At 48.8% G+C, this 21,232-nt stretch overlaps 3 protein-coding genes across 3 annotated transcripts; 2 read left to right on the top strand and 1 right to left on the bottom strand.

Moving 5' to 3' along the window:
* Nucleotides 1–340: 340 nt before the first annotated feature.
* ENH_00068930 (hypothetical protein, conserved) lies at nucleotides 341–533 on the top strand (the record flags this gene model as incomplete). The annotated part of the gene is made up of 1 exon (XM_013582461.1): nucleotides 341–533. A coding segment is annotated over one exon (193 nt), but the record flags the coding sequence as incomplete, so codon positions are not given.
* A 1,285-nt stretch (nucleotides 534–1,818) lies between these two features.
* On the top strand, nucleotides 1,819–3,551 carry ENH_00068940 (hypothetical protein, conserved; the record flags this gene model as incomplete). Its single annotated transcript, XM_013582462.1, has 3 exons — nucleotides 1,819–1,861; nucleotides 2,471–2,691; nucleotides 3,378–3,551. 3 exons carry the CDS (start codon nucleotides 1,819–1,821, stop codon nucleotides 3,549–3,551), a joined length of 438 nt encoding a protein of 145 aa, XP_013437916.1.
* Nucleotides 3,552–3,897: 346 nt separating this feature from the next.
* ENH_00068950 (hypothetical protein, conserved) lies at nucleotides 3,898–20,047 on the bottom strand (the record flags this gene model as incomplete). The annotated part of the gene is made up of 25 exons (XM_013582463.1): nucleotides 3,898–3,992; nucleotides 4,205–4,578; nucleotides 4,818–5,058; nucleotides 5,429–5,518; nucleotides 5,744–6,048; nucleotides 6,903–6,988; nucleotides 7,137–7,308; nucleotides 7,985–8,068; nucleotides 8,322–8,581; nucleotides 8,766–9,170; nucleotides 9,392–10,084; nucleotides 10,644–10,793; nucleotides 11,211–11,303; nucleotides 11,649–12,656; nucleotides 12,760–12,996; nucleotides 13,203–13,394; nucleotides 13,764–13,887; nucleotides 14,122–14,203; nucleotides 15,154–15,306; nucleotides 15,861–16,017; nucleotides 16,475–16,642; nucleotides 16,946–17,521; nucleotides 17,746–18,132; nucleotides 19,135–19,657; nucleotides 19,903–20,047. Coding segments are annotated over 25 exons (6,800 nt in total), but the record flags the coding sequence as incomplete, so codon positions are not given.
* Between the last annotated feature and the right edge of the window lie 1,185 nt (nucleotides 20,048–21,232).

Genomic DNA, 21,232 nt, shown 5'->3' on the forward strand with positions numbered 1-21,232 from the left:
GGGTGGAGGGGGGTTTAGGGGGGTTTGGGGTTTTGGGAGGGGAGAGAGGTAGCGCACACACACCCCTGGGGGCTGCTCATTACTTTCATCGAACTCATCAAAAATCAGAGGTATTTAGGGTTTAGGGTTTAGGGTTTAGGGTTTAGGGTTTAGGGTTTAGGGTTTGGGGTTTGGGGTTTGGGGTTTAGGGTTTAGGATTTATGTCTGCGCTGTGCGTGTTTCGTGTCTTTTTTTTCACTGTTTATTTCCATTTACTCTTTTTCAATCTTTTTCTTTTTGTTTCTTTTATTTCTTTTATTTTTAATTTAATTTCTTTTTGTTATTTCTTTTTTGTGTTTAGGTTTAATTTCTGGAGCTGCTCCTTTGTGTCTGCTGCCCCCGAGGTGGAGAAGCTTTTTCAGTCTGTTGCAGAAACTTGCCTTGACCAGGCCTCGGACCAGCAGCAGCAGCAGCAGCAGCAGCAGCAGCAGCAACAACAGCAGCAGCAACAGCAGCAGCAGCAGCAGCAGCAGCTGGCGCAGGCAGCGAGGTAGACGGGCAGGCAGCTGCTGTGCCTGCTGGTCGTTCGTTCTCTTCGTGTTTCTGCTGCTGCAGCAGCAGCAGCAGCTGCTGCTGCTGCTGCGGCAGCAGCTGGTACTGCAGCAGCTGCTGCAGCAGCTGCAGCTGCTGCAGCAGCGTTTTCTTGCGGTGTGTTGATTGCGTGTGTTTTGCGCCTTTCGCTTTTTATTATTTCTGTCTTCTTTTTCTTTCTAGTTAAATATTTATTTTTTTCTTTTGAATTAACAGAGACAGACAAACCAATTAATTAGTTCAGCGATAGCAGCCCCAGGTGTACGTACACCGCAGCGGATAGCAGCAGCCCCAGGTGTACGTACACCGCAGCTCGGCCCGATCTTTGCAGTTCTTCTTTATTTCTTTTGTTTATTTCTTTTTTCTTTTCTTTGCCTTCTTGTTTCTTTTGGTCTTATTTAATATTTGTTTTATCTCTTTTTTGTCTTCTTTCTCATGTGCCAGTCCTTACCGCTTTCTCTGTCTTTGTTGCCGATTGGCGGAATCTCCTAGGGTTTAGGGTTTAGGGTTTAGGGTTTAGGGTTTAGGGTTTAGGGTTTAGGGTTTGGTAGCGAGTAGGCGGTATGCTGGAGGTTTAGGCTTTTTAGCGAAAGCAATCCAAGAAGTTCGGGTTTGAGTTGCAGGTTAATTTCTAGGGTTTAGGGTTTAGGGTTTAGGGTTTAGGGTTACAAACCCTAAACCCTAAACCCTAGTGCTCAGAGGGTTTCTCCTGTGCGATTTCGCGGTACTAACGAGGGACAGAAGCGCTAGGGTTTAGGGTTTAGGAAATGCCGCATTAGGGTTTTAAAAATTAAAAGAAGCGAAAGGGAAGAGGGTTCTGAGGTGTACGTACACCTCGAGACAGGGGCTTCAGGTGTACGTACACCTCGAGACAGGCGCTGACCAGTGGGCCGTTGGCCTGGGGAGTGGAGGGCGGGAAGAAGGGGGAAATTGGGTTTTTTGAAGCAATTTGAGTTTAATTTAATGAATTATTTCTAATTTTTAAATTTAAAATCAATTTTTTAAATTAAAAATCCACTTTTCCGGTTTATTTCTCCGTTTTCGGTGGCTAGCTGGCGCGGCCGACGGCGGCGGCGGCGCCGAGGTGTACGTACACCTCGAGACCGCCAGAAAGCCCGCCGCCGCCTCTTCTTTTACTTCTTTTAATTTAATTTAATACTTCTTTTATTTTAATTTAATTCTATTTTTCAAAAACTCTTTCGACTTTGCAAAATATTTCCTTTTTCCCGTCCTCCGAGGGTTTACAAGATGGATGACAGCGTTCCCCTCTACCATCTGCCCCTCTATGGCGGTGAGATAAACCCTAAACCCTAAACCCTAAACCCTAAACCCTGCGGATTAAACCATGTGAGGCTTTGAGGCAGATGGCGAACAACAAAGACACTGCCAGCCCACACGCTTGAAGTCCTAAACCCTAAACCCTAAACCCTAACTTGAATCGAGCAGCAGCAGGTGTTGCTGCTGCTCTTTGTTGCTGCTGCTTCTGTCGCTGGTACTCTTTGTTGCCGCTTCTGTTTGCCGCTGCTGTTTGCTGCTGCTGCTGCTGCTGTCCCCTGCTGCTGCTGCTGTCCCCTGCTGCTGCTGCTGCTGTCCCCTGCTGCTGCTGCTGCTGCTGCTATTTGCTGCTGCTGAAGTTGCCTCCTTCTGTGTCTCTCTCATTCCTGTTATCTCTCTGCTGCATTTGCTGCTGCTGCTTCTGCTGCTGCTGCTGCTGCTGCTATTTAAATCAATTTCAATCCCCTTTAATCAATTTCAACTCATTTTGACTCATTTTAACACCTTTAAACCCCTGAAAACATCTCTAAATATATTTAAATTGAATTAATTTAATTTAAATTTTTTTAAATTGATTTAATAAATATTAAAATATCTTTTTGTCTTTTGTTTTTTCCCTTTTAAGGCCCGCTGCAGTCCCGCAACAACACAGAGTCTTTTTCTTTTCCCCGGGCCTTCACTTGCCCCACGTACAGCACAGACTCCCAGCAGCAGCAGCAGCAGCAGCAGCAGCAGCAGCAGCAGCTGCAGCAGCAGCAGCAGCAGCAGCAGGGTGCTGCAGCTTACTTGGGCTACGCCTCGCTTGTTAATGCAGCAACTAAAAGTCCCTACAGAGGCAGCGAAGAGGTATTTGTTATATTTTAATTTAATTTAATTCAATTATTTATTTATTTATTTATTTGTTTTAATTAATTAATTAATTAATTTGTTTTAATTAATTAATTACAATTATTTAATTGATTTATTCCTGTTGAATTACTTTTAATTATGTACCTCGTCGTTTGTTTGCCTATCTTTTTTTTTAATCTTTTTCATTTCTTTTTTATTTCCTTTTTATTTCTTTTTTATTTCTCTTTTATTCTCTCTATTTCCTTTTTATTCTTTTTATTTCTTTTTATTTCTTTTTATTTTTTTAACATCTTTTTATTTACCTTTTTTAAATTTCTCTTTTATTTTTTCTCTTTTGGTTTTTTTTGTTTTTAGTTTTGTGTCTGTTCATGCTGCTTTAGCTGCAGCGTGGAAGTCCAGCGCCTTTCAAATTTGCTGCTGCTGCTGCTGCTGCTGCTGCTGCTGCTGCTGTTGCTGCTGCTGTTGCTGCTGCAGGAAGTGGGGTTGCTGTCGGTTTTATGTGTCGATACACCTCAGCAAGACCCCCTTGCTTCTGTCTCCTTTTTAAATTCAAAAAATGAAAAAATAATTAACAAAACAAATAAAAGGAGACAGAGTGGAGCGAGGCTTTGCTGCGGCATTTTGGACTAAAAGCTGCTGCAGCAGCAACATATATTGCTGCTGCTGCTGCTGCTGCAGCGCAGCAACGGCAGCAAGGACTCCAGCAGCAGCAACTGCAGCAGCTCCAACAGCAACTGCAGCAACAGCTGCAGCAGAAGGCTCCGCTGGTGCTGCTCTATCAGCAGCACCGTCATCATCAGCAGCAGCAGCAGCAGCAGCAGCGGCAGCAGCAGCAGCAGCAAAATGATCAGTTTTAGAATTTATCCAAGGTTCAGCAGAAAATAATATTTATTTGGTTTATTTGCTGCTCTCGAAGCAGCAACAGAGGCAAAAATGCGGGCAGCAAGAAGCTCTGGTTTGTTCCTGCGAGCTGCAGCAGAAGCTTCTGCTGCTGCTGCAGTGACTGCAGCAGCAGCTTGTGCTGCAGCAGCAGCGACTGCAGCACCAGCTTCTGCTGCTGCAGCAGTGCCTGCAGCAGCAGAGCCGCTGCAGCAGCAGTTGTCCTGCCGCCCTCACTAGCAGCAACTGCTCAACTGCAGCCGCTGCTGCAGCTGCAACTGCAGCAGCAGCAGCAGCAGCAGCAGCAGCAGCAGCAATTTGACATCATTCTCTAGGCTCCAGCAGCAGCGCCGTGCCTCTGAGGATGCAAGTAGATGAAGGTACTGCTGTTGGCAGCGGCACCGATAAGACGCAGTTTTCTGCAGCAGCAGCAGCAGCAGCAGCAGCAGCAACAGCAGCAGCTGCAGCAGCAGGGCTGTGTAAGCACCTCTACGTCTTTGTTGGAGACTGCCCTATTCCTTAATCAGTATTTATTTATTTATTTATTTATTTATTTATTTATTATTAGATAATTTATTTATTATTTTTAATTTGTTTGTTTTAACTATTTATTTATTTATTTATATCCCACCTGGGCCTCCTCTTGCTGCAGTTGCATATACTGGGCAGCTGTAGACATTATCTGCTGCTGCCTCGTTTGCTGCTGCTGCTGCTGCTGCTTCTGTGTCTGCTGCAGCAGCATCCTCGGCTGCTGCAGCGTCTTCGTCTGCTGCTGCGGCCGCGTTTGCTGCTGCTGCCGCGTCTGCTGCTGCTGCTGCTGCTGCTGCTGCTGCTGCTGCAGCAGAGACTCTAGGACTCACAAACATTACTGGAAATGGCTCACAAATCAAAGAATTAGTTTTGCTGCTGAGCTGCTGCTGCAGCAAATCCCAACTCCCACCCTCCAGAGACAGGCCGTGTATGTACACCCCAAACTTCGGCTGCCGCTGCGGCAGCGGCAGAAGTCTAAAAATAAATAAATAAATAAATAAATAAATAAATAAAAATAAATAAATAAATAAATAAATAATAAATTAAATAAATAAAATAAAAAATAAATAAATAAATAAATAAATAAATAAATGATGAATAACTTTGCTGCCATCTTCTTGTTCTTTCAAACTTCTTCATTTCTTTTAAATAAATTTCAACTTCCATTTTTAATTTATTTTTATTTTATTTTAATTTTATTTTATTTAACTTACTGAGGCTCCACAACTCCCATAAACTCAAACTCCAGCTGCAGCAGCTCAGCTGCCACTTGCTGCTGCCTTGCTGCTTGCTGCAGCAGCGCAGCAGCAAATCCAGAAGGGTAAAACAGCAGCGGCAAACAGTAGCAGCGGGGGCCCCCGGGGGGCCCCCCGGGGGCCCCCCCTGGGGCCCCCCCTGGGGCCCCCCCTGGGGGGCCCCCCGGGGGGCCCCCCGGGGGGCCCCCTGTGGGGCCCCCTGAGGTGTACATACACCCCACTTCTACCCTTTTCTCCAGGTCTTTTACCCAGCTAGCCAGTGGCCGCAAAGAAGGGTATGCAGCAGCAGCCCAAACCCTAGGAACCTAAACACTCACAAACCCTAAACCCTAAACCCTAAACCCTAAACCCTAAACCCTAGGCCCGAGGCTGGAAGCGAGGCGCAAAGGAGCGCGAACGGGAGCTCGAGGGCCTGAGCCGGAGGGCGCTGTAAAGAAGCCGCGCGTAAGGCTAGGGCTTAGGGTTTAGGGTTTAGGGTTTAGGGTTTAGGGTTTAGGGTTTAGGGTTTGCCTGGTTTCTGCTGATGGCTTCGAAGAGTTCGTCCGTCTCCGGTGTTGCTGCTACCAAACCCTTGAGCGACAGCAGCAGCTGCAGCAAACCCTCATTTATAAGTTCCAAAAGGCTGCAGTACCGCGAGCGCTCTTGCGCGAAAAACACGCCTGCAAACCCACAAACCCTAAACCCTAAACCCTAAACCCTAAACCCTAAACCCTATGCCCTAGACTCTAAATCCTGTGGGGGGGCTCGAGGGTGCTGCTCCGGAGCGTTAGGGCCTGCTGCGGGGGGTTTCTGGTGTACAGTCTAGGGTTTGGGTGGAAAGAGCTTAGGGTTTAGGGTTTAGGGTTTAGGGTTTAGGGTTTAGGGTTTTGGGGATTTTGCGTTACTTAGCGAGTCTTGGATTTGTTTGAATCGGTCTTTTCCCCGAGAGTCACTTTTTGCTGCATCTGCTGCAGCAATTGGCGACGGTGGCGCTGCTGCTGCGTCTGCTTCTGCTGCTGCTGCTCTTGCTGCTGCTCTTGCTGCTGCTGCATCTTCTGCTGCTTCCTTAGCAGCAACAACAGCACTTTGCAGGTCTAGGGTTTGGGGGCCCCGCACCAGCGAGAGGCAGCCGAGGAGCTGCTGCTGCAGCTGCTGCGCGCGCTGCAGCACGAGCTGCTCTGCTGCTGCTGCTGCTGCTGCTGCTGCATCTCTGCAGCAGCAAAATAGACTCGCAGCACAAATACAATGCAGCGCTAATCAAGCAGCGCAGCCAAAATAAAAAGAGCAAAAACGGGGATAAACGCAAACCCTAAACCCCAAACCGCAAACCCTAAACCCTAAACCCTAAACCCTTAGCCGTAAACCCCAAACCCTAAACCCTAAACCCTAAACCCTAGCTCACGTGGGCTGCATGGCCTGGAGGTGGCTGAGGAGTTCATTTCCTTTGTCTCTTTTCAGCAGCAAAGCAGCAGCAGGACAAAACCCTAAAAATGCATTTGTGTCTTTTATTTCCAAAGACAAACGCGCTATGCAAGTTTCCTCGTCGTCCTCAAACCCTAGGTGGCCAAACCCTAATGCGCACGCCCAGCCGCAAACCCTAAACCCTAAACCCTAAACCCTAAGCCTCCGTGGGACCTGCCTCCTCACTGCTGAGGCCTCCTGAGCCCTCGATGAAACGCTAAACCCCCAAACAAACCCCAAACTCTAAACCCCAAGCCCTAAACCCCAAACCCCAAACCCTAAGTCCCAAACCCTCCCAAGTCCCAAACCCTCCTCGCTAAACCCTAAACCCTAGACCCCAAACCCTAAACCCTAGACCCCAAACCCTAAACCCTAGACCCCAAGCCCTAAACCCTAGACCCCAAACCCTAAACCCTAGACCCCAAACCCTAAACCCTGCCTCTGTCTGCGGGGTCTTCCGTGATGAATTGCTGCGCGAGGGTTTTGAGGGTTTTCTCGTCTTGAGGGTTTGAGATTCTTCCCCCGTAAGTAATTTCGGAAAGAAGTTTTTTGAGAGAATTAAAAAGAGAGGTTTGTGGGGCCCCACACGCGGTGTACATACACCGCAGCAGCTCCAAAGAAGCCTTCAAGTCCGAGACCGAAAAGCAGTAACTGCCATTCCATCCCAGGGGTCCGTAAGAGGCTCTTTCCTGGAAAAAAGGAGAAAATAAACAAAAATAAAATGAAAATAAATAAAATAAATAAATAAAATGAATTAATTGATTCAAAAGTTTCATTTTTTCGTTTCAAATTCAAAAATTCACGAAAAACCAACGCTTGACTGTCCATACACCCCACCTGCACCACTGCGTGAAAAACGAGAAGAGAAACTTTCAAAGATTTCCACTGAGACTCTCCTTTGTCTGCTTCTGCTGCTGCTTCTGCTGCTGCTGCTGCTGCTGCTGCTGCTGCTGCTGCTGATTCTTTTTTGCTGCTCTTTATCGCTCCTAGGGCCTCCTGGAGGCAAGCCCTGAAAAGAAACAGTTTTTTTCCTCCTGGTCTTACCTGCTGCTCACTTTTAAATTAATTAATTAATTAATTAATTAATTAATTAAATGATTAATTAATTAATTAATTAATAAGAATCAATTAATAAGAATTAATTAATTAGAATTAATTAATTGATTAATTAATTAATAAGAATTAACTAATAAGAATTAATTAATTAGAATTAATTAATTAGAATTAATTAATTAATTAGTTAATTAATTAATTAATTTTCGGTTTGTCATTTTTCCTTTTCTTTGTCTTCCTGTCCGGCGCTGGTTGTATGCTTCTTTTTATCAGCGACATCTTCTTTCTAGAGGGTTTAGGGTTTAGGGTTTAGGGTTTAGTGTTTAGTGTTTAGGGTTTAGGGTTTCTGTAATTGGGTGTGTTGCTGCATGGAGTTTCGCCTTGCGCCTCAGAGAGAGACAGTGAAGACGCCGTTTCTTCAGCGTTTAGGGTTTAGGGTTTAGGGTTTAGGGTTTAGGGTTTAGGGTTTAGGCAAGACGGACGTAAACCCTTTGGGTTTTTCCAAAGACAACTTCAAAGAGCGCTGCAGCACCGAAGTGGGGAGAAAGTCGACGGGGAGAGAAGTGAGAAAAAGTCGGAAGTTGGGGTGTACGGACACCTCGCCAAACCCTAAACCCTCGTCGCCGCTAAACCCTAAACCCTCGACTGTCTGCTGCAGCTCCGCCATCCAGCTTTTCGCCAAGTGGCAGTTCTGCAGCAACGCCCAGCCCCCTTCCCTGCAGCGCAAACCCTAAACCCTAAACCCTAAACCCTAACCCCCAAACCCTTAACCCCATACCCTTAGCCCTAAACCATAAACCCTAAACCCTAAACCCTAAACCCCAAACCCTTGACGCAAAGCCGCGCCGGATCCTCTCCTTGTTTTTTCGCGGCTTCGCAGCCGGAGGCTCGCCAGAGCCAGTCTCCACTAAACCGCCAGGGTTTAGGGTTTAGGGTTTAGGGTTTAGGGTTTAGGGTTTAGGGAGTTACCGGAGGGCCGTAGCCAGCACCCTGGAGGCCTTGGGGGCTTGGCCCCGGCCCAGGGAAATGCACTCAAATTGGGGTTTAGGGTTTTGCTGCTCCGCAAGTGCAGCAAGAGCAGCAGCAGGGTCTGCGCCAGGAGACAGCAGCAGCAGCAGCGGTTTGCTGCTGCTGCAGCAGCAGAGCGCCTCTTCCAGCGAAGGAGGCAGCAAGTTGCAGAAGGAAGGGCCCAAAACCCTAGACACTACTTCCAGCGCAAAAGCAGCAACCTGCAACCGCAAACCCCAAACGAGGGTTTAGGGTTTAGGGTTTACGGTCTAGGGTTTAGGGTTTAGGGTCTGCGCAGCAGCGGCGCCCACAGCGCCTCACGGCGCCGCAGCAGAAGCCCGCTTTCGGCTCTTCAGGGCCTAGGGTTTAGGGTTTAGGGTTTAGGGTTTAGGGTTTGGGGTTTACGGCATCCTTTCGAACGATGTTGAGGAGCATCATGGTTTCGAAAACCCTGAGGGTTTGGGGGTTTTGCTGCTGCCAGAGAGGAGGGTTTAGGGTTTGAGGGTTTGCGCTGCTGAAGTAAGAAATCCATTTGTCTCTGTTGGCCACGAGATGAATTGGCAGTTCTTTTAAAGAAGGCAAAACCCTCGACAGCAGCAGCAGCTGCTTCCACTGCTGCTGCTGCAGCAGCTCCGGCAGAGGGTTTGGCCCCAAACCCTCGCCCAAACCCTCGCCCAAACCCTCGCCCAAACCCTCGCCTAAACCCTCGCCTAAACCCTCGCCTAAACCCTCGCCCAAACCCTCGCCCAAACCCTCGCCGCGACCCGCCTCAGCGTTTAACCCGCAGCCGCCGACCAGGAGAGCTGCCGCCTGAACAAACCCTAAACCCTAAACCCTAAACCCTAAACCCCAAACCCTAAACCCTAAACCCTAAACCCTAATCTTGAGGCAATAAGAGAAGACCTGCGAAGTAGTGGAGTCTGCACGGAAGTGAGCAGGTCAAAGTGCCGAATACGGTATCCTACGGCCTAGGGTTTCGGGCCTAGGGTTTAGGGTTTAGGGTTTAGGGTTTAGGGTTTAGGGTTTGTGACCTCTGCAGTCTCTGGGTGCAGTTCCCTTTTGATGATTTCAGCAGCAACAGCAAATGCAAAAGGCAGTTTGTGTTTTTCGAAAAGCCCCATTAGGGTTTGGGTGTAGACTGCATGCGTTGTTTCCTGAATTAGGGTTTGGATTCTGTCTTTCGATTCTGCTGCTGCTGCTGCTGCTGCTGCTGCTTCTGCTGCTTCCGCTGCTGCTTCTGTTGTCCCTGCTGCTGCTGCTGCTTCTGCTGCTGCTGCTTCCGCCGCCCCTGCTGCTGCCGCCGGCGCAGGCGCCGCAGCTGCCGCCGCCGCCGCAGCTTCCCCCAACTGCCGCTGCTGCTGCTGCTGCTGCTGCTGCTGCTGCTGCTGCTGCTGCTGCTGCTGCTGCTGCTGCTGCTGGGGGGTTTTGGGGACGCTTTTGATGGCTTGAGTGAAGGCGTCGAGGAAGAGCTCGAGGCTTGAGGTGTACATACAGCTCAGACTCTCGAGCTCCTTGACAACGAAAAACATAAAAGACCCTCTGAAGGCCAAGGGTTTGAAGATTAAGTTGCTGCTGCTGAGTTGCTGCAGCACAAGTGCTGCTTCCGTGACTCGAGCAGCAACTGCTGCTGCTGTTGCTGAGGCCTCTTTTAGGGTTTCCGTCAACGCAGAGTCGTCCAGAATGTTGCTCGTCGAACTCGACAGCAGCCGCAGCATCGTCTCCTCCTGAACAAACCCTAAACCCTAAACCCTAAACCCTAAACCCTAAACCCTAAACCCTAAACCCTTGCGAGGGCCGCGGCCACGCGGACTCGAAACTAATCGCGCAAACAACACTTCGCGACACACCGTGGAAGAGCACACCCTTCTCAAGGGCTAGGGTCTACAGTTATCAAGGGTAAGGGTTTAGGGTTTATGGATTAGGGTTTAGGGTTTAGGGTTTAGGGTTTAGGGTTTAGGGGTCAAGGGTTCAGGTCTAAGGTTTCGGGCTTCCGGCTAGGATTCAACGCTATCTTGCTTCTTAGGGTTGCAGGCTCAGCGTTCACAGTTCAGGCTTCAGCGCCTAGGGTTTAGGGTTTGGTGTTTAGGGTTTAGTGTTTAGGGTTTAGGGTTTAGGGTTCAGGGTTTAATGGTTGAGGGTCTAGGGTTGAGGGTTTACGGTTGAGCGCATAGGCGTCAGGGTTTAGGCTTCAGGGTTCAGGCTTCAAGGCTCAGGGTTTAGGGTCTAGGGCCTAGGGTTTAGCGTTTAGGGTTTAGGGTTTAGGGTTTAGGGTTTAGGGTTTACGAGTTCCTGGAGCTGGCGCAGGTCTGCTGCGTTTTGGACTTGGAGTTGAGTGCTTTGTCTCTCCACTTGAGGGTTTTCTAAAAAAAGAATTTTCATCAAAAGTTGTTCTTCGAGGCCTTCTCGAGTCACTGCGAAACTCACTAGCGACACCTGCACGCAAACCCTAAACCCTAAACCCTAAACCCTAAACCCTAAACCCTAAACCCTAAGCGCTTCGGCCCCGCCCTCCGCGCTGACAGCGCCTCGGAGGCGCCCAAAGCGCCCTGTCGACCCAAGCCAGGGTTTAGGGTTTAGGGTTTAGGGTTTAGGGTTTGGGGTTTGGGGAGCTGCGCAGCTCGTGTGGGCGTGGGGTTTGGGCGAGTCGAGGGTTTAGGGTTTAGGGTTTGTGGAGCCACGGCGGTCGTGGGGGCGTGGGGTTTGGGCAGGACGAGGGTTTAGGGTTTAGGGTTTAGGGTTTGGGCGTTCCTGCATGGCGATGTCCGGGAGGTAGTGAGGGTTTTCGAGTTTGGTGGTGAATATCAAATAAAAATTAGGGTTTATGTCAATTTCTAAACCCCCCAAAAACACTTTTTCAGCGACTCCTAAACCCCCTTTTTTCTTCAGCGGCAGCGCCAGCAGCGGCGCAAACAACGCGGGGATTTCCTCCTCTATATCTTCTATCTGCGCGCAAACCCTAAACCCTAAACCCTAAACCCTAAACCCTAAACCCTAAACCCTAAACCCTAGACCGTAAACCCTGAACCGTAAACCCTAGCAGCAGTGAGCCATGTGTCCCCAATAGCTCTCTGGTGCATTTGCTGGCTTAGGTGGGGGGTTTGCGAGGGTTTAGGGTTTGGCGTTTGCAGGGCCCCTCAGGGTTAAGGGTTTAGGGTTTAGGGTTTGTGGGGCCTGTAGGGCGCATCCGAACTGAGGGTTTGGAGTTCAGGTCTTGAGCGCGCGAGGCGCTGCAGGCCAGAGGGTTAGGGTTTAGGGTTTAGGGTTTAGGGTTTAGGGTTTAGGGTTTACGAGCATGGGCTGTCCGAGCCTGGCGCAAGCCGCGAGGAGGTTTTGGAGTTTGGGGGTTTGGAGTTTTGCTGCTCGCAAACCCTCGTGTTTTCCCTTTTCTCTAAACCACCGTTTTGCCTGCTGCTGCGGATCGACAGCCAGCGGAGTTCGCCCAAACGAAATGCTGCCAATCACAACAACCCCACCAAAAGTCGAGCAAGAGTCCCCCGGCAGGCCCTGCACGCACGCCGCACTCCTGCTGCTGCTGCTGCTGCTGCTGCTGCTGCTGCGGGTGCTGCGGGTGCTGCTGGTGGTGTTGCTGCTGCTGCTGCTGCTGCTGCGGGTGCTGCTCGTGTTGCTGTTGCTGCTGGTGGTGTTGCTGCTGCTGCTGCTGCTGCTGCGGGTGCGGGTGCTGCTCGTGTTGCTGTTGCTGCTGGTGGTGTTACTGCTGCTGCTGCTGCTGCAGCGGGTGCTGCTCGTGTTGCTGTTGCTGCTGGTGGTGTTACTGCTGCTGCTGCTGCTGCAGCGGGTGTTGCTCGTGTTGCTGTTGCTGCTGGTGGTGTTACTGCTGCTGCTGCTGCTGCAGCGGGTGCTGCTCGTGTTGCTGTTGCTGCTGGTGGCGTTACTGCTGCTGCTGCTGCTGCTGCGGGTGCTGCTCGTGTTGCTGTTGCTGCTGGTGGTGTTACTGCTGCTGCTGCTGCTGCTGCAGCGGGTGCTGCTCGTGTTGCTGTTGCTGCTGGTGGCGTTACTGCTGCTGCTGCTGCTGCTGCTACTGCGGGTGCTGCTCGTGTTGCTGTTGCTGCTGGCGGTGTTACTGCTGCTGCTGCTGCGGGTGCTGCTGCTGCTGTGGGTGCAGGTGCTGCTGCTGCTGTGGGTGCAGGTGCTGCTGCTGCTGCTGCTGCTGCTGTTGCTGGTGCTGTTGCTGCTGCTGCTGGTGTTTGTGTTGGGGGTGATGAGGGTGCTAGTGTGGGCAGGCTGGTGGTGGGGGAAGTGCTGCTGCTGCTGCTGCTGCTGCCGCTGCTGTTGCTGCTGTGAGAGGGGTGCTGGTGGCGGTGGTGGTGCTGCTGCTGCGCAGTTGCTGCTGCTGCTTCAATTGCTGCTGCTGCTGCTGCTGCTGCTGCTGCTGCTTTACCTGCATGCGCCACTCGTTGATTTCGACGGGATTTGAGAGGATTTGGCGGATGTCGAAGTCGCTGCTGTGCAGCAGCTGCTGCTGCTGCAGCTGCTGCTGCCACTGCAGCAGCAGCCGCTCTCTGTAAGACTCCGCCAAAGGCCCCAAATAAATCAAACTTGCTGCAGCAAGGAGACTGTCTCCTTCCACAGACGCCAGGTGCTGCGCTGCTGCTGCCAAGCTATCTTTCCAGCGGATCTTCACGCACCAAACCCTAAACCCTAAACCCTAAACCCTAAACCCTAAACCCTAAACCCTAAACTTTGAACCCGCATCCGCAGCAGTGAGGCTCTAGGCCGCGTACCGGCCTCAAAGCAAAGACAGCTGCAGCGGCCCCAAGTGCCCAGGGACAAACTAGGGTTTAGAGTTTAGGGTTTAGGGTTTAGGGTTTAGGGTTTGCGGACGGCTTCTTTGGCGAGTCCCTGGGTGAGGAAGCTGGCGCGTTCGAGTCGGATTTGGCAGAGTTTTGTTTCTTCTTCAAGTTTTTCTTTTTCTTTTATTTGTTCTTTTAATTCTTTTTTCATTTTATTTACTTTTCCTTCCACGAGTTGACAGCGCGACTGCGCCGCCCGCAGCGCCTCGTCCGCCTCCGCCAGCTGTACGTACACCCCAAACCACAAACTAGGGTTTAGGGTTTAGGGTTTAGGGTTTAGGGTTTGCGGGCTGCAGCGGCAGGTGCAGGCCGATGCGCAGCGCCCTAATTAGGGCCAAAACCAGCGCTTCTAGGGTTTAGGGTTTACCGGCCGTGGCTAGGGTTTGCAACGCAGGGTTTAGGGTTTAGGGTTTAGGGTTCAGGGTTTAGGGTTTGGGTGGCAGCAGCAACGCAGCGGCTCGCGACTGCGCCTTCCGCCCAACGGCCCCACCCAGCGCAAAGGGGCCCGCGTAACGGCCAGCGAATTAAGCCTTTAGGGTTTAGGGTTTAGGGTTTAGGGTTTAGGGTTTGCCTTTTGGTTGAGTTCTTCCACTTTTTTTCTCTTAGGCTCCACTTCTTTAGACACTTTTGCATATTTGTTGATGGCCAAAATCCACATGCAAAGCGACATGGCTGCAACGGACTGTTTGCCCACCACTTCCGGCGTGAAGTCAGGCCTGCCCAAACCCTAAACCCTAAACCCTAAACCCTAAACCCTAAACCCTAAATCCTAAATCCTAAATCCTAAACCCTAGATCAAGGGGCTGAACCCTTAACCCTAAACCCTGGCCTTTGCTTCTGCGCCCCACTGTAGTGTCCTCTAGGAATGAGCCTACAGTGCTACGCGGCTCGGCTAGGCTTTAGGGTTTAGGGTTTAGGGTTTAGGGTTTAGGGCTTGGGATTCGCAATACCGCTGCAGGATCTTTTCGAGCTTCTTCAAAGTAGTGGCCGGGATATGCTCTTTGTCGAAAGTGGTGAGACGATTCAAAAACCCTAACCCCACACAAACCCTAAACCCTAAACCCTAAACCCTAAACCCTAAACCCTAAACCCTAAACCCTAAACCCTAAACTACAAACCCTAAACCCTAAACCCTAAACCCTAAACCCTAAACCCTAAACCCTAAACCCTAAACCCTAAACCCCTAAACCCTAAACCCTAAACCCTAAACCCTAAACCCTAAACCCTAAACCCTAAACCCTAAACCCTAAAACAAAACCCTAAACCCTAAACCCTAAACCCTAAACCCTAAACCCTAAACCCTAAACCCTAAACCCTAAACCGCAAACCCTAAACCCTAAACCCTAAACCCTAAACCCTAAACCCTAAACCCTAAACCCTAAGCTGACCACTGCACCTCTAAACCTCAAGCTTCAGCCCTCATAAACGGGGACTTCACCGAAAACCCTAGCTCTAAACCCTAGCTGCCAAACCCTCATCAATTAAATGAGGGAATAAACAAAAAATGCAAGCTGTATCAAAAAAAAATAAAACAAAAACAAAAACGAAAACAAAAACAAAAGTAATTAAAAACAAGAATGAAAATAAAACAAAAATACGCAAAAGCAAGAACATAGGCAAAAATAAAAAGGAAAATAAATAAAAAGAAAAATAAACAGAAAACAAAAACAAAAGGAACAAAAACAAAAACAAAAACAAAAGAAAGCAATAAAAAATTAAAAAAATTAAAATAAAAAATAAAAATAAAATTAAAAAATAGCAACAACCCCACCAGCGTCGAAATGGACTTTGCGTGCATAAAATAAAAACAACAAAAATAAGAGCAACAAAAATAAAAACAAAATAAAACTAAAAATAATAAAAATAAAAATAAAAACAAAAAGAGAGATAATAATAGAAATAAAATTAAAGATAATAAAAATAAAATAAAATAAAATAAAATAAAATAAAATAAAATAAAATAAAAATAACAACAACCCCACCAGTGTCGGAGAGGACTTTGCGTGCATGTTCCCAGTCTGTCTTTTCCGCGAGAAGAACACAAATGGCTTCCAGGGTCAATAAGACCAAAGGGGGGGGTTTTGTGAAGGATTTGATTTCCGTTATGTCCCTTTTGTCCAGAGAATCCAAAGAAGCTGCACAAATACCATTTTAAATCCTTTTTATTCTTTTAAATTATTTAAAATCATCCAAAAATTGCTTTTTTTCTTTTAATTTCAAACATTTTGATGCAAAATGGCCCCCGAGTGGGCAACAATGCATGCAAAATGCATGCAAAATGCATGCACAGTGCATGCAGAATGCATGCAAAATGCATGCAAAATGCATGCAAAGTGCATGCAAAGTGCATGCAAAGTGCATGCAAAGTGCATGCAAAGTGCATGCGTCATGAAAGCCCCAAAAGGGGAATGCATGCAAAGGAGAGTAAAAGGGCAGTTAGCGTCGAAAGGGATAGAGCAAACGTAAACCCTAGACCCTAAAAGTTTGACATGCCTAAACCCTAAACCCTAAACCCTAAACCCTAAACCCTAGTTGCGCATCTTAAATTCCCTTTCAAAGTTGCTGAGGAGCTATGGGCCGCAGCGCCGCATTTGCGTCCACTTAGGCTTTAGGGTTAACAGACTAGGGTTTAGAATTTAGGGTTTAGGGTTTAGGGTTTAGGGTTTAGGGTTTAGGGTTTAGGGTTTACAGAGCGCTGCTTCTAAAGCCGGAAGAGCTTCTTCAAACTCCTGCTGCGCCTCGTGCTGCAGCTGCTGCGCTGCTGCTCTGTGGCTGCTGACAATTGCTTCTTCTTCTTGAACTTTTTTCTTTTCCAAGTCCACAACTGCTTTGTCCGCCTCCACTTGCTGCTCGCAAACCCTAAACCCTAAACCCTAAACCCTAAACCCTAAACCCTAAACCCTAAACCCTACGCCCTAAGCTCTAGGCGCTCGCGCTGCCTGCAGGCGCGCGAGCCCGGCTTGAGCCTTAAACCCGTGACGGTCGCCCGAAACATTAAACCCTAAACCCTCGCCTCAAACCCTAAACCCTCACATCAAACCCTAAACCCTCGCCTCAAACCCTAATCCCTCGATCCAAACCCTAAACCCTCGGTCCAAGCCCCAAGCCCTCGGCCTAAACCCTATATCCTCCGTGGAAACCCTAGACCCTCTGTGCAAAACCCTAAACCCTCGCCTCAAACCCTAAACCCTCGCCTCAAACCCTAAACCCTCGCCTCAAACCCTAAACCCTCGCCTCAAACCTAAACCCTCGCCTCAAACCCTAAACCCTCGCCTCAAACCCTAAACCCTCGCCGCCGCTCACCTTCAGCAGGGCCTCGGCCTTGAGGTGTTTTTCCCTCAAAAAGGGCCCCAGCTGCTGCAGCTCCTGCTGCAGCAGCTTCACTTGTGCTGCTGCTGCTGCTATGTGCTGCACCCCTGCGCTGAACAGCTGCAGCCGCCGGCTGAGGGCTTCGCGGCGCTCAGCCAGCAGCTGAACGCAGCGCAGCAGCCGAGGGTTTAGGGTTTAGGGTTTAGGGTTTAGGGTTTAGGGTTTGGGGTTTAGGGTTTAGGGTTTGGGGTTTGAGGTCTGGGGTGGGGCTGCGAAGAGAACGGGTAGTTTGGGGGCGCGGGCGAGGGTTTAGGGTTTGCGAGTGTGGATGGGTGATCGGCCGTTCGACGCGCGCTAGGGTTTAGGGCTTAGGGTTTAGGGTTTAGGGTTTAGGGTTTAGGGTTTAGGGTTTACGATTGTGAACAAAGAAATGAGGTTTAGGAAGGCCTTGGGGGTCACGTAAACCCTTTTTCCTTCTCTTTCTAAAAAGGCAGCAGCTTCTGCTTCTGCGCTGAGGTGTATGTTCACGCAGAGCTGCGAGAGTTTGCTTTTGTGCTGCTGCTGCTGCTGCTGCTGCAGCAGCTGCTGCTGCTGCTGCTGCTGCAGCCGCTGCTGCTGCGCCTCCGCGCTGAGCTCCTCGGCCTCCCCGTGCTGCTGCTGCTGCTGCTCCTGCTGCTGCTGCGGCAGCTGCAGCTGGGGCAGGTCTGCTGCAGCAAACAGGTGAGCAGCAACAGCAGCAAGAGGTGTGGGGCCCCACACTTCGAAAAAAACAGCAGCAAATGCTTTTGTTAATCCCGGAAATAAACGAAGTCTTCTTCTCAAGGCCCCCCCAACAGGAGAAAGGCAAATGCAAACCCTCAGCCTCTTCAGCACGTTTTCTCTGAACACGCGCAGCGCGCTCTCGCTGCTGCTGCTGCTGCTGCTGCTGCTGCTGCTGCTGCTGCTGCTGCTGCTGCTGCTGCTGCTGTCGCGGGGCGCGGGGGAGGCAGAGAGGTCCCCTACAATCGTCTCCACTGCCTCTGGGTCTAGCAGCCCTTCTACCTGTGCGCCAAACCCTAAACCCTAAACCCTAAACCCTAAACCCTAAACCCTAAACCCTAAACCCTAAACCCTCAAGCTTACAACCCGCAGTGCGAGCACCGAAGACTGTTGCTAGCTGGGTTGGTCGCCAGCTGCTGACGCGCAAGCCCCAAACCCTAAACCCTAAACCCTAAACCCCAAGCCCCAAACCCTAAGCCCCAAACCCTAAACCCTAAACCCTAAACCCTCGGGAGCACCTCTCCAGTGTTTGCCACTGCGTCTGCGTCTCCCAGAATTCTTTCATCCAAAATTTGACTTTCATTCAGCAGCAGCAAAGTGTCTTTTCCTGCTGCTAGTCCTGCGCCTAGCATTGCTGCTTTCAGGTCTTCTCGGAATTTGCCCAGCGCGCTGCTGCTGCTGCTGCTGCTGCTGCTGCTGCTGCTGCTGCTGCTGCTGCTGCTGGCTTGGGAGGGGTTCGCAGCCCCAGCCACGGCGTGGTCGCCGCCGCCGCCGCCGCTGCTGCTGCTGCTGCTGCTGCTGCTGCTGCTGCTGCTGCTAGGCTGCTGCTGCGGGCTGCCCCAGGGCGCCTCTGAAGTGTCTTTGTCTTCGATCGCGTGACACACGAATTCCTTCTGAGTCAAACAAAAACCCGCATTTAGGGTTTAGGGTTTAGGGTTTAGGGTTTAGGGTTTAGAGAGTTAGGGTTTGGAGTTTAGCGTGTAGCCACTTAATGAACTAATTGTTTTTAAATTAATTTAACACTCAAGCAAATGAAACTTAATTGATTAACAAGCAAATAATATTTAATTAGTTAAATTGTCAAAAATATAATTAAATAGTTATTCAATTACTAGATAAATATTTATATTTCTTATTAAACAAAATAATTAATTATTTAATGGATAATTAATTATCATTCTAACTACTTTAATTATTATTGAGGAAATTATTTATTTAATTAATTAGACGAATAATGAACAGTGGATGATTATCTCTTTACGCAATTAATTATTTATTTATTTATTTATTTATTTATTTATTTTTTATTTGCTTGTTTGTTTGTTTATTTATTTTATTAAACTGACTTATCTGTTTGTTCACTTATTAGGTACTTAAATAATAAGAAAACAAATCAATTAATGAATAATAGATTACTTAATTACCCAATCAATTATCTTTCAATAAACAAGTTAATTGCAAAACGATTAAAACAATTAAAGCAATTAAAACAATGAAAACAATAAAACAATTAAGTAATTAAAACAGATAAAATATTAAAACAGTTAAATAATTAAAACAATTAAAGCAATTAAAACAATTAAACAAATTAAAACAATTAAAACAACTAAAACAACTAAATAATTAAAACAATTTAAACAACTAAAGCAACTAAATAATTAAAACAATTAAAACAATTAAAACAAACAAATAATTAAAACAATTAAAACAATTGAAGCAAATAAATAATTAAAACGCTTAAATAATTAAAACAATTAAATAACTAAAACAATAAAACAATTAAAACAATTAAATAACTAAAACAATAAAACAATTAAAACAATTAAACAATTAAAAACGAACTAATTAAAAATAAAAACAAACAAGTTTGTGCTGCTGCAGCAAACCAAACTCACCAGCAGCAAACCCCTAATGGCAGCAGCAAGTTTGGCGCTGCTGCTGCGGCCTGTTGCAGCAACTCCGAGCAGCAGCAAATGGCGAGTTTGCTGCTTGAGGTGTCTAGACACTGCAGCAATTCGCGAGACGGCGTCGGGGAAGAAGACGAGGGAGGCGAGGGGCGCTGCTGCTGCTGCTGCTGCTGCTGCGGGGCCTGCTGCTGCTCCTGCTGCTGCTGCTGCTGCTGCTGCTGCTGCTTCTTCCCGGTACAACTGCAGCACCTTCTGCAGCTGCTGCCAAGCTGGGGCTTCGGTGTATCTGCTTTGCCCCGGGGTGAACCAGTCGCCCCACAAGTTGTGGGGCGCAGCAGCTGCTGCTCCCTGCTGCCTTGCTGCTGCTGCTGCTGCTGCTGCTGCTGCTGCAGCAGCAGAATAAAACAACTTCCGAGATGCCAAGTCCTTCATTTCCCTCTCCAACCACTCTCGGTCTTCTCCGCACATCAGCCGGTCGCCGAAAGTCCGCGTGCACTCGTGCAGCCACAACCTGCAAAAACCCTAAACCCTAAACCCTAAACCCTAAACCCTAAACCCTAAACCCTAAACCCTAAACCCTAAAACCTTGACCTCAGACTCTTGGGCTTCCATCCATAGACCCGGCGCAGCTTTTAGCAGCAGATTTGCCGCAGCGTTCAAAGAACCTCAGCCCACGGCCGCCCCAACCCTAAACCCCAAACCCTAAACCCTAAACCCCAAACCCTAAACCCTAAACCCTAAACCCTAAACCCTAACCGGACAAGGGCATTTCTGGGGGCAATGGCGTCTGCGTCTGCTGCCACTAAACCCTGAAATAAACTTTTGAGATCTCTGAAGTTAAAAATGTAAAAAGGGCGAGAAGGAGTTGGCAGCAGCGTCTCCTTCACTTGCTTGTACAACTCTGCACAAACCCTAAACCCTAAACCCTAAACCCTAAACCCTACCCCTAAACAATAAACCGGAAACCCTAAACTCTAGCGCCCTTGTCCGGTGCGCCTAGGGTTTAGGGTTTAGGGTTTAGGGTTTATGGCTTAGGATTTAGGGTCTAGGGTTTAGGGTTTAGGGTTGTGGCGGCCGTGGGCTGAGGTTGTTTGAACGCTGCAGCAAATCTGCTGCTAAAAGGTGCAGGTCTGTGTTAAAGGCCGCGAAGACGCCCTCCGCATTTGGGCTAGGGTTTAGGGATTGTAATTAGGGTTTAGGGTTTAGGGTTTAGGGTTTAGGGTTTTGGGTTTGTGGCCTGGAACTTGCCGATGCTTGCATCGACCACGGCTTTGGCCTGGACGCGCAACTCCGGCTTCACTCCCTGAAGGATTTCAAATCGGAAACACTAAACCCTAAACCCTAAACCCTTAACCCTAAACCCTAGCTCCTTGCATCTGCCGCACCCAGCTTCTCCCCCCCGCAGCTACCGGCCCTTCCCTATCCCCATCAAGGCTCCCTAATCAGCACCTAGGGTTCCCACCTTCCGGTCTAGGGTTTAGGGTTTAGGGTTTAGGGTTTAGGGTTTAGGGTTTAGGGTTTAGGGTTTAGGGTTTACGGAGTGGGCGAAGTGGGCGTCCAGGAGGGTCAAGAAAAGTTTTTGAGAAGAAAACTCATCAGGTTCATTTACGAAGATGGAAAAGAAGTGTCTAGACAGTCGAGGAGACAAAGGGTCTCTTGCTGCTGCTGCTGCTGCTGAGAGCAGCAGCAAAACCCTCTCCAAACCCTTCCAGTGCATGCGCTTGCGGTCGTAGAAACCCTAAAACACCACAAACCCTAAACCCTAAACCCTAAACCCTAGGCCCCGCTGCAGCAGCAAAACCCTTTCCAAACCTTTCCAGTGCATGCGCTTGCGGTCGTAGAAATCCTAAACCCTAAACCCTAAACCCTAAACCCTAAACCCTAAACCCTAAGCAGAAACCGAATGCCGTGACAGCATGAAGCCATAAAAAGCAAAGAATGATCACAGGCCTCTCAGCTCGGAAAGGCGCAGTCAGGGCGCGCCACGAAGTAGGTTTTAGAGTTTAGGGTTTAGGGTTTAGGGTTTAGGGTTTAGGGTTTAGGTACATTGAACTCTTGAATTTGCCTGAGAAGCTCGGCAGTTGGC

The sequence above is a fragment of the Eimeria necatrix genome, genomic scaffold, assembly GCF_000499385.1.
Source record: "Eimeria necatrix Houghton genomic scaffold, Enh_scaff659, whole genome shotgun sequence".
Classification (NCBI taxonomy): Eukaryota; Apicomplexa; class Conoidasida; order Eucoccidiorida; family Eimeriidae; genus Eimeria; species Eimeria necatrix.